General features: G+C 39.4%; 1 protein-coding gene across 2 annotated transcripts in view; it reads right to left on the bottom strand.

Moving 5' to 3' along the window:
• LOC114351824 (high affinity cAMP-specific 3',5'-cyclic phosphodiesterase 7A-like) overlaps positions 1–12984 on the bottom strand; it is a 124329-nt gene that overhangs the window by 33526 nt on the left and 77819 nt on the right. For both annotated transcript variants that reach the window (XM_028303160.1, XM_028303161.1), the window contains exons 3-4: positions 9586–9770; positions 8014–8077 (exon numbers count right to left, since the gene is read on the bottom strand). In XM_028303160.1, coding sequence (XP_028158961.1) covers positions 8014–8077; positions 9586–9770 — 249 coding nt within the window. The remainder of the gene's footprint in view (positions 1–8013; positions 8078–9585; positions 9771–12984) is intronic.

Raw genomic sequence — 12984 nt, 5'->3', positions numbered from 1 at the left:
GAAAAACTTTCACTTATGTAGGTAAGATCAAGTAGGTACTTATGATCGGATACTAGTAATTTCTACCTCGTTAATTCATGAACACCTCACTTGTTTAGTGATTCTAATTACAAGATACATCTGCCAATTGATTGATCCACTAGCCAGGTAGGTAATTTAATTATCCTATGGTGTACAATGACTATTGTCACCGGGTCGTATTCACTGCAATATTCCTGAACACTGTAGGCACCTCGCGGATACAATAGCCTTCCACTAAGGGCCATGCAGACATGCAGCACTTAGCCCCGACGGCCATGGATGATGCATAGCATGTGAAAGACCCCTTGCGTTCAACAAACCCAGCAAGGTAACCGCGCGTTATTACATAGTAACTGTAAATTAATATCAAATCTTGATCTTCGTTTGTGTGGTATAGGGTTTTCAGTCACTTTAACTAGCTTTTTAAAAGAGCAGCATGTGCAACGTGTTCAGCTCAATTATTGCCCCGAGATGGCCAAAATTACAGTATTTTGTTTCGATTCATATGTGTGGTTTAGAGCGTTTAGTCGCTTGACTAGCTTCCTAAAAGAGACGAAATAGAAAAATCAACTATCGCTGATACTGAAACAGCATGTGTGCCGTGTCACTAACGTGTTCAGCTCAATTATTGTCCCGAGATTGCCATTCAGCCCAGCCATTACTGCCCGCAAGGCCGGCGTTGCTTTGAGCCGGCACACGCGCTAGTTGTCAAAATTAATACAAACTGAGCGACGACTCGCCCGGTATGTATCGATGTTTGTTTTGTCGATATGAATATTTTGGCTCTTCGATATGTAAGACGTGTATTCTAATATAATTTCCCTTTCCCGGAAAGTGAAAAGAAGTAGGTATACATTGAAATTAACATTCATTTAATTAATTGGATGTTCAAAAATAAATAAATTAAATACTTATATCTTTGATAAGATCACTAGCAGAGTATACAGTGAAGCGCCGCTTCAGTAAGCTGCGTACGCGGGGCGTAAGCGGAGCGACTAAAACTAAACAATTTGACAATGCACCTGGAAATCAAGCCGCGGCTTTAATATCAATTAGCTATTGTAAACCAAAAGTATTGTTATCACTCCTATTTTTTGTAAAATATCGATACCTATCTATTCGGACATCGCTAGCAGAGTATACTGTGAAGCGTAGCTTCGCGAGGCGTGAGCGTGGAGCGACTAGAACCAAACAATTTGACAATGCACCCCGCTATCATGGGCACGCGGCTTTCCGGGCGCCGTTTATTTACACGCGGCTATTTACGCGAATAAACAAACTACGGGTCAGTGTGGGCACTAGACTTTGACGTATGCCAAAACATGATATGTTACATAGACCCATATTGACTTTCCCCCGGGACAAACTTGACCTTAGTTATTGGCGGTCACCGATAGATCTTGGCTACACAGGAGTTGCGAAGGGAACAACTGGTGGGAGTAGTACCTTTAGTCCCATATTGGGTCACATTAAGTTTTTAGCGTTAGAGAACTATAGGCACAGACCAAAAAGTGCACGCTGCAACTGGTTTATGCTAACCGTGTACACTAACGTGACCATAATCTCAGAACAAACCACCAATCGACCCTGGCACAGTTATAGATCTATGTGCAATGCATTAAAGGTATAATAATTTTGTTTGAACTGCTGTTTATAAACAATACCTTTAAGCCTACATTACATGTACCCAAGTTGACATAGTAAGCTACAGCAGGTCAAGAACAAACAGGCGAACAGAACCAAGTATCGAATGTAGTAGGTATATTTGCAATTCTACATACACCGAACAACTTCTAGTCCTATACTTAGTACCTACTAGCCAGGTGTCCAGCAAGTATACAGCATTCCATTTTATGTGCACTGTTTTTAAAGGTAGGTAGGTGAATTCTATGTAATCAAGGTTAGCATCACTGATTTTTTTCACTTTTCAGTTAGGAAAGTGAAAGCTTATCGTTTAGGAAGACCTAGTATAACCGGGCATTTGTCAGTACTGGTTGACCTACTAAATCCAGCAGACGGCCGACTCGACTCGGTGTGTCATTAAATCATAATTCGTCGATACATTCAATGGCACTTGCCAAGTACAGGTGATCCGAACCCCAAGTTACGAATATTCGCTATTAATAGCTGCTAACAGTCGAGTACAGTTGGCTCAGTCACACACTTGACTTGTGCGAGGAATTTTGCTTTTGTTTCCGAATCAGCTTAAAACTATTGTATGTAACTACTGTAAACTAAAGTGCCTTTGAACGGAATCAAAAGCAGTTTACAAAACAGACAACAGCACAAGGTAAAAGTTTCACGGTACTTTCTAGAAACTTGCCGTTTGTGAAATGAATTACGGCTTTTGTGAACTTACAACTTTTGTAAGGAAGGAATCATGAACACATTTAGGTACCTACTTGAAAAATTCTAAGAACCAGAGCAAGGCACTGTTCATATCATAACCTGTTGGATAGGCTGTGTTAGCTGAAGTCTCTCTTAGGCTGAGTTGCACCACCCAACTTTGACCGTAACTATGACGATAACCGGTGCTTTTTGTATGGAGTTTGACAGATTTTTGACGTTTGTCAAAGTTAAAGTTAGTTGGTACGGTGGTAGCGACGGCTGTGTGTAACGCATTTTCGTAAAGAAAGATTCGTAGCGTGATAAATGTTTGAGATTGAGGACCTGTATTAGAAGTAGTGTCACTTGTCTTATGATTGAACTCTGATAAAGTTAGAAGGAAATACTCTGGATGCAAGCCGCTATTAATGGGATAGAAACGCCGTTACCAGAGGACGACCATATCCCTAGCATAATGATGGACGACGATACCACTGAGAGACAAATTCCATTGATTGATGATATGGATTCAGTAGTAAGGAAATAGATGCACCTAAAAATAAAAATGCAAACCAGACAACAGAGCTAGAATTACCGATGCGGAATAAATAACTTTGCCAGTCCGATTTGTAGCCAATCCCGGTGGAAATGCAATAAAAAGCACTGGAATAAATTGGGAAGTCACTGCAGTCCGTGGATGTAATAAAGTCTGCAAACTTTTTGCGTCTGAGTGTATCAGTGATCCGCTGCAACTGGACGTCAGCTTGCTGGTAGATTATAACACAAGTATGCATAACAAAAGATAATGGAGTAGGCTTGTCTTATATGGTGCTGATAAAAATGTGATTTCAAAGAAGAAATGAAAACTATGGAGATATAATTGTATATCTTCTGACATCTTCTGTGGTTTACACAATTTGTATTAGGTAGGCTTAATGAATGATGTCATACTTCTCCTTTAGTCGACTCTAGTGGCGCCCACGGGAAGAGGGTTACTCGCTGTAGGAGACCAATTCACTTAAATCTACTCGTAAATACTGAGGTTGAATTAACTTGAAAACCTAGCAGTAACACTGATCTTTACTGTGCTGAACCACCTGTTAATATAATCATATCAGCATTATTTCCTGAATGGGATTTATTAAATGGGATGTATTTCAAGTTACACAATTTACAAAAACCCCAAACCCAACAATCCTCATATTTCTACTTTCGAGGAAAAAAATCTGATGAAACATTTTTGGGAAATAAAATTTACGTGCCCCAGATATGCAGATTTATGATAAATGTAATTCACATCGGAGATTAAATAACACCGTTGAAGAGAATAGTATCAGGTGGCAAAATTGCGGGAAACGTAGGTATGATCCAAAAATTGCAGAGAGCAAAACAAATATTGTGTACAACTGGCACAACGAAAGATTATGACGCAACATTTTTTTAAATGCTGTGTTTCTTCTTTGAATTCAAAACGATCCTCAAATATCGTTCGGTCTAAACGATTCAATTTGTATTAACAATAAGTTCATGAATACACAAAATGAAACCATTAAAAGATTACTCTAAAAAAGGTCCGGTTGTAGCGTAAAAATACTCATAAACACAAGGCAGCTAGCTTTAGTAGGATCGCTAAGTACCTATGTTTTCTTGGAAGTTTTAGTTCATTTCTTTAAATTTTATATTGAGGAGAAAAGTACTAAAACTACATTTAAAGATATGAAGTTGGTATGAAGACTGAAAAATTGTTCAGCAGTAGAGAACTAATTATTCCTGAAAGAGGCTTTGTCTTTCAGCAACAGACTGAAATTCATACGGCAAAGCTGCAGGCAAAACCTGGTAATATTAATCATAAATAGAGTTTAAATACCGACTATGAATACCCTATCATTATTTAACATGCGTAATAGAACAGAACCCTTACTGTTCGCATGTATATTATATCCAAAGGCCGTGAGGGTCAAAGCACCCCATTCAAGCCGTTTGTGCCAATGATACTATAAATAAAAACTCGATATCTGAAATGTAAACGTTCTTGACAGTTGTAAAAACATGTCATTATACTGAGAAATCGATCATTTTCTTGGTTTCATAAACTTGCTGGGCTCAATCCATTTGGGAACCTAAATATGTAAGGTTATGTGAGCTTTTTGATTTAGTTAGGACATTTTAGCTAAGAATCGTCACGGTTGTTGATAAAAAAATTAAGGAAAAACGAAGGATGTAATTATCTCTTATGTTAACCTGTCGTCAGTCCCATACACCATAACAAATGCCAAAATCGTAAGATTTGTTGCAACCAGCATATTAAGCACCTCACTTCCAAATCGATTAATACTTATCCGTTACTAAGTGGATAATTGATCAAATAGATCTTGGAGCGCAAATGTCAATTGCGTCGATGCCCCCGGGATGCGATCTTAAGCGGTTACTAAGCGCTCCCGGGGGAGGCTGCGGAGTTATTACGTCTCCACAATCGGATAAATGGCTAGAAACACTCGATAGGCCATACAAAAGATAAAGTTATAACGCTTATCCGATTTTACAGCTTTCCATAAACTTTGGAGGTTTCGTTCCGTAAAAGACTGTGGTTTTTTGATGATTTTTTGATTGCGCAAGATTGTAAATGTATTAAAATAGGTAGGTAAGTATTAACTATTCATAAGAATCCAATGCACATACTAGTACAGAGGGCAATAAGTAATATGAAGTTTGTGCCGGTATGCACAATACTTAATCTCTTCATATCTTATCTGGATCACGTTCACAGTGTCAGCACATTTATCACGTATAGTGCTGATGCTGTGACGTCATTTACCTTTGATCTTTATCGTATAAATAGTCGCGCAGTTCACATTAATAAACAGATTAATATCAGAGACTAACTACAACCCGTGTCTCATTCATACGGTCCCCCAACATGGCACAAAGTTCATAGAAAAAAGCAATTATTGACGAAACAAAACACACAGCAGCTTGTTTTGACTGTACACACAACTCTAGTCATTCACGGCAAAGTTTAAAACACACACATTATCATTAGTTCAAATTCGAGTCTAGCTCGTTTCAATGAATTTTGAACGGAATGGGAATATAGTGAAAATAAACAAAACTACTTCATAATGAATGCAAACAACCACAGGAATCGACGGTCTGAAGCGGCGGCAAGCAAACTTGGAAGCCCCGCTTCGAACCGAGAGTCAATATTAAGAGTAGCTAGTTTCAAATCTTTTCACTTAAATATTACCTTTAAAATCGTTAAGTAAATAGCACCCATTTTATGAAAAAATGAGATTCAGAGAAATCTGTGAGCTTACTATATTGTACCTAAAATGTACTCCGTTTTTAAATAAAAACATTGCCGAATGTTTTTTAGATAAACAAACAAAAATTTTGTCTGATTGGTTTAACTCCAAAAAGGATTGGTTAAAAAAATCATCGGGGAAACTTCTTTATATGGGCTGGCAGTTTTAAATGTGTGCAAAAGGATTTGAGACCTAGTTTTCCGGATTTTCGAATGGGGTCGAACAGGAATAGAGCTGTTCCTGGTCGACCCCATTCGAAAATCCGTTTTTTGGAGTGCGTCACCGAGACCTAGATTCGAGAGCGAAAATCTGGCTAACTATTGACACTTTAACGGGAAAACTCAAATTGAATTAAAAAACGGGAAAAAATACGAACGACAAAAATACCCACACTAAGTAATGTGTGTGTATCTATTTGAAGAAAAATATTATACTGTCACATACAATTCTGTCTAGCTAAGAAACTACATCTAAAGTGTATTTTTGTGCAAAACTACTTAATAATAAAACAAAGGCTCTTAATATTAACGAACTAAAAATCTTTAGTACTACAGAGCACAACATAATATCTAAGTGGTTACCAAAGTTCAAGAGACAAGTATAGATAGATTTATACAGAATACTAGACGCCGACTATATGTAGTTTGTTTTTTATTATCTAATCAAAAATCGCGGTTTAAATACGTGCTAATTTGTATCTAGGTATACTCTGACGTTGTAGACTGTACATGAAGATCGATTTTATCTGGATTGGAAGTAGCGATAATGGGTGAAAATAGGCTAAGGGTTAATCGTTTAGTGACCTTATACACAGTGTTTGCTACACAGTATAAGTTTACGTAATTAGTCGAGCGCGTTTAATCTCTTAAGTGCGATCAAAGAAAGCTAAGGCTAAATAAATGTTTCCCGACACATCGTCCTTTAGGCGCCCTACACACCGACGCCGACATAGCGGCGGCTTGGCGGCGACATAGTAAAAAGGAATAGTAAAAAACCTTTCAATACTAGTGTTTCGTTTTACAAGACTTTCTTTGACTAATTTCACACATAGAAACAAGCGAGTAGCAAGCGCATCACACCACATTAGGCAGGTCATGGCTTTACAGATTGTGGACTTTTGAATACTGATATCACAGACAAGATTTCTGTGTTCAAGTGCTTTCACTTAGGTACTTACGAATTGCTTTTTTTTATTTTATTTCTATATTCTATATTATTTCTTGTTGTCATATCAAATTTTAAGAAATTTTTTTATAGAAGTATTTGTGTTTGTTTAATATTTAGGTACTAAATATAATTTAAAGATGTTCTACTTTTCCCTCGTGCAGTGGTTTCAACGCCATGGTTCAAACATAATTTAAGGCGACGGCCTTTCAAATGATGCCGCCTACATGTGTCGATGTGTACGCGGCCTTAATGTGGATCAACAGATTTGAGCAAGCCTTTAATGGAGAAATAATTATTGAACATGACGCTAGATCGACTGTTGAACATATTTTGACAGTATTAAACTTAATACGCGTTAGAAGTCATAATGCTGAAGATATAGTTCCAAAATACTGAACTGTCCTATCCATGACATTGACAGCGGGGCGCCACCGTCAATACCGGATTGCTGGTTCCGATTTTTGCCATGTTGGAAACCATATAGTTGAACGATGGTAGCGCCCCCCTGTCATTGAGTTTGGCGGTACAGTTCAGCGTGGGTCATCTATATAGGTATAGTATTAACTTTTACTCCGATTTTATCGTTCTATTATACAAAGGTATTTGTTACTTTGATATTAACCCATCAATATCCAAGCTGTCGCATATGACCGCGTAGCAATTTGATTGTCTATTGTGTCTCGATTCGCGGCTTGAAGCTTAATCCTATCAGTTAAAAGAAAATACTACTAATACCTACCTGTATCTCTCGGATAAACATTGTTTAGTTACTTTATCGGATAAATATAATCATATTTATTTTTACTACACTACTATTTTATAAAACACGTGCATTAAAGTGGTACTTACCCAGAATAAGTCCTCATGAATGAACGTTCTCGCAAACGTAGGTGTACAGAGATAACACCAATATAGTTTCCACTTATTACAGCATTAAATACCTACGTTAGTGTTGATATTAAATAACATGGCGATTCGACTTGGTTTTCCACTACAACGATTAGCTGAAATAACCTACGGAGCGTAAATTCGTAAGACGCGTCGTGTCTTATTAATTTCTATTTTAATTTAACTTTGAGTTACTAATGCTATAAGTTTGAGCAATAACTGTCCAACAATCCAACACCTCAGCCACATTTACACTCCGTGCGTTAAATAACAACGAAAGCGACAACATACAATAAAATAGAAACATTACCTCCAGACACGGTCTCTAGCGTAAAGGCGTTGAAGCGCCACTGGACTGATTGGTTCAGGATGCACTGCAACAGAAGCAGAACAATTATTACAATACACATAAGGTGCACATTTACTTGTCGCCTGGTCATTCGCGGGGCAAACAAAAACAAAACTAGGCAAAGCGTCAGGTCTTACACCTTCAAAATAAAATGCAGGGGAGGTGTAATCAGAACAACCCGCGAAGATAAATAATGTCATAGGACTGCTCAGCAATTGCTGTCAATCACCTCTGGCTCATAAAGAAAAACAAGTGAGAGACGAAAGACCGCAAGTGCCGCATTTTCCAAGTTCATAGTTTATCTGCGCGGAGGCATACCCAATTCTTGGCCGTTTGTCAATGTCCACCGCACAAGGAAGGAATCTTCACGTCTGCCGCTCACAACAACAGCTCACGCACACACACAAAGCATTTCCTCTTAATGCAGTAAACATCAGCAATCGCAATCTATTTATAGATATTTTATTATTTCGAAGGCCAGCTAATCGGGTTAATTGGAGATAGGAAATGATTCGCCGTCTTGTCATCATACACCTCCCGGTCAACACATAAACCTCTAACTTTACGATGGAGTTATGCATATAATTTCGCCGTGGCGTCAGCGGCCAGAGCTGAGCACTCTTTCATACATAGTATTAGTATTAATCTGTTCATTCGCTCGGCACGTCCTTGCTTGAACGACTCGGAACGCATAGCGATATCACAATATGTCACAAGAATATACCTACAAATAGTGCGTGTGAACGCCGCGTGAATACAAATAAATGGCATTTAAATTTGTGGCGGGGCTTGGAACAATGCGTCGTAGTGAAGGACTGCGGAATGACCGTGGAGAGCTGAGTTAGCGGGCGTGCACACTGCGCATCTCGCAGGGCGCTCACTCGATGCGTTGGCCAAACCAATTTGGACACAAACACCGTGGACTAACGTGCACGTTGCCATTCAACAACTTTTTAATCATATGGAAATGGAACGAAATGAGATGTTTTCGGACATCCGGATAGTGATTTTCAAGACATCAAGTGACTGCCATGTATACGGCCCGATTACACACTGAACTACCGAATTAGCGCAATAGGGAACTGGACACTATTTGATAATATGTAATTCCAAGATATTTCTTATAAAAGATCCATAGGATTACATTTTATTCTATTCCATTGAAATCAACGAATGATTTGATTCGTTGACTTCATAAGCTTCAAACTTGAGTATTTTTACCCAAACAATCGAGTAAATAGTGCTTTATACCCTCTCAAAATGGTACAAATTGATATCCAGTACCCTATTATCACAGAAACGTAAGCGATAAGCGAACAGATGTAGTACATACTCAGTGTGTTTTGGCCAACCTTTTATTTTCGCCAAGAAAGACCTTTAAAAATATCAGCACCATGTTTCCAAAATCGATCGCTCCCAGCGTTTGTTTACCAAATTGAGGCTTTACATTTCACGCTCGTACGGGGTGGTGTTGGCGATTGTTTTGTCTTGGCGAAAATAAAAGACGGGCAGGGCCGCATGTCTGACACTTACCTGCACCTGCCCGAACTGGATGTCGTCGAGGAGAGCAGTCTCCTGGTTGAGAGAGCGAGTCAGCAGCCGTTTTTTGCGACGCTTGTGTATAGTGAAGAAGCGTCCGACGCAGATGTGGTTTGCAACCATGGCGCATATCTCGCTGTCTATGTCCGGAGGCCCAGGCTCTGGCTCCACTTCGGCTACTGCAACAAACAGAAAAAGACGTTGAGATATTTCATTAAGGAATTAATTCTTCGCCTCATGCATTTTTATTCCAACTATCAACTAACTTCTTACGATCAGCAGTATCAATCAAACTGATAGCGCAGAATGGACTTACAATGTGCAGAATGGACGTAAAACAAAACTGACTAGGTATACCATTCAGATTTCATCAGTTTAAAATCGGTCGTCATTAGATGCACAACGTCATTCAAATCGTTCATTAATGTCAATAAGTTACGAAGCTTTCTTTATGCCGTCATATGAATCCCAAGAGCACAAATTAAAATGAAGGTCTAACCAATAATGATCGATTGCTTTTTATTAAAACCACCTGATTGGGCTTTGATGAATTTTTACTTTAGTCTGCGAGGCTCATGATGAAATTCAGTAAAGCGTAGTACTAAATCTTCAGTGTATTTATAGAACATTTTGCCAAACAAACCATTTCTTTTACATCATAACTAATGTAATGCAATTCTGCTCAGAAAGCGTGCTTATCTGCGAGAGATCCGTTTTTCATCATACTCAATACGTTCGAATAAGTCTTAGGCTTCTAGAAAGATACAACGCCCATTTCATCGTACGTGCGATCGAACAAATCAGCGACTCTTAGCAAAAGGTCAGTCCACAAAGGGTTCATCCTTAAACCGCCACGGAAAATCCTACAAAACTATTTGTACATTGTGTAAACTCCGTAAACTTTATGGGTTTGCAAAGGCATAAATCTTCGAGGTATTTTTCTCGTCGCAAATAAACGTCTGGTGTAAAGGCCATTTGAGTACTACGTCGCATTCATGTTATCAACAACAATTTATTTATTAGAGCCCGTGCACGCAAGTTAAGCTGTTAGGTACCTATTAGATAATGTTTTATGCTTAGGACGTGTAGTGTAACCGGTATGCGGTAACGACGAGGTTATCGTGAGCTGAAGGAGTGACCACATGATGCGCCGGAGCGTGGATAGGGTTACCATCTGTCTGGACCAGTCCGGACAGTGACCGACTTTACGCTGAAAACAGACACGTTGTGTCATTTTTCCTAAAATGTCAGGTTTCAGAATTTTAAGACGGTAACACCGCAAGAAGGGTAATCGGATTTTGTGCGGAGGAGTGCTTCAGACACATTTTTCCGCCGTTTCTGACTGGCAGCCCGCCCTGGCCAGAATACTCGTCGTTTGCCTGCGCTTGGCACTGGTGCGTCATGAATGTAATAGATGTCGCTTTGCGTTTCATTTGGTGCAAAATTACTCCATCTCGTAGTACTTTATATGCACTTAATGCACTTCGGACTCTACTATGTAATATTATGCATAATAAAATGCTTTTGTCATCTATGTCTTGCATATAGATGTGTTATCTTGTAATTTTATTGCAATTGTAACCAAAGGGTTATGATGTGGCCTGTAACAAGTTTCGTTATATTTGTTTCGTCTGTCTTAATCAAATATGCTATTTCCATCATAAATGATAGAGATGGATTGAGCATTTGTATCAGGGCACTTTCTCTCACATGATGAGTAGCTTACCAATTTCAGGACTTTTTTCTTTCGTTCTTCTTATATTCCCTTAAGAATCACATTTTAAAAGGCGAACAAATCAAATCGGGCTAGGTAAAGACTGATTCGATTAGGTATCGATTATGTAATGTAGTCAGATCGCATCATTCCCGCGCATTAATGACTCGGCTCTCCGTTTACATTGGCTTGTTTGCAAGCTGCCGATCAGACGACATCCGATGTCCGTCGACCCGCCGCCCGGCGCTGACCGAATTAGTTATCTGCCAAATTGGACGCCGACTGTCCACGGTTAGTGTAACTGACCTATAGACGCGGTTTAGGCACGTTTGTTTAGCCCTACATGGAAACGTATAACTTTCTCTCTAAAACACGTGATAATATAGGTAGACGCGGTTTAAGTTTTCAGTACTAGTAAGTAAGTTTGTTTTAAAGACAGATCATCTTTCTCTGAAGTGATTAGAAGTTAAGTTAATGAGTTAATTTCAGAAGTTTTATTAAGTAAGCACGCTTTTACCGATACTAAACAGTTATTTCAACAGTAAGGTAAAATGAATACCCTATTATTCCAAGGCTCTGATCCACTTGCATGAATCAATCATAACCCCCTTCCAGAGTGACTTGACGCATTCGAGCTAGAGGTGGGCGCCACGCCGGCGCGCCGCCGCCGCCGCGAATTTTTTCACGCCGCCGCCGCCGACGACCAGCTGTCGGCGCGCCGATACTGATATTGTACCAACTATTTGCAATTAATTCCTTTCCTATACTATACTTTCTGGATTTGTGTTTCGAACGCAGAAGAAGTAACTAAATATTTATTCTTTAATGCCATATAAATTGGTACACAAGGCGAAGTAAATGCCGTTGATATACTAATAAATTGATTGAATAACTTAATAATAACTATATTAACAGTTAATCCAGTACATCATTCAAGTTGCTGCTTGGTCTAGTAAATAATTGATCGCGAGAGGCGCCGCTCCCTCTTGCTGTCAAGAAAAAAATCGGAGCCTTCGTCTGGCATGACTATACTTTAAGAGAATCACTCACACAGAGAATGCAAATGGGAACCACAAACTGCAACAAAGTACATCCCTCAAAGTGTTCTCCGCCTATTAGGTTCGGTAATACATGAGTGCGAACTGACAAGAAAAATCTCAGACCTTTGCTACATGACAAGCCGGTTTATTAAACCCAACGACACTTCAATTCAAGAAATAAGATCAAGTATTGAACTTGATCCGAGACTTGCAGCTATGCCTGCCCTTAATTCCTACTGATAATGATGATTCTTTCGACCGATTTTGGTCATAGTGACCACTTCGTTCGACTTAGCTGTCTTAGCGGCGCTGGTGCGCCCGAAGATAGCTTACATAGCCGATCTTTGCGGCAAACTCCTCGCACATTGAGAGTATCTGAGCACGCCGCCAACATAATTATAGTGAATAGCGGCAGATGGACGAGATTTGCATCATCGCGTTTCGCGTCGAGTTCAGGTGTGCGCTGCACTTTGAACTTGCGGACTCGCCTCTTTACAATCTCCCGTCATAGGCGCTATGCTCCCAAACCTTCCCATTGTGATTTGAGAGGGCCCATTTTGCATCTTTTCATATGCTGCTTCTGGACATCTTTGTACCTCTCTGAGTTGACCGCATGTTTCTGCTTACCCTCCTCAAATT

Source organism: Ostrinia furnacalis, unplaced genomic scaffold (assembly GCF_004193835.3).
Source record: "Ostrinia furnacalis isolate ACB-3 unplaced genomic scaffold, ASM419383v2 OfSCF1198, whole genome shotgun sequence".
NCBI lineage: Eukaryota > Metazoa > Arthropoda > Insecta > Lepidoptera > Crambidae > Ostrinia > Ostrinia furnacalis.
The sequence above is the reverse complement of the archived record's forward strand: the minus strand, read 5'-3'. Positions and strand labels throughout refer to the sequence as shown.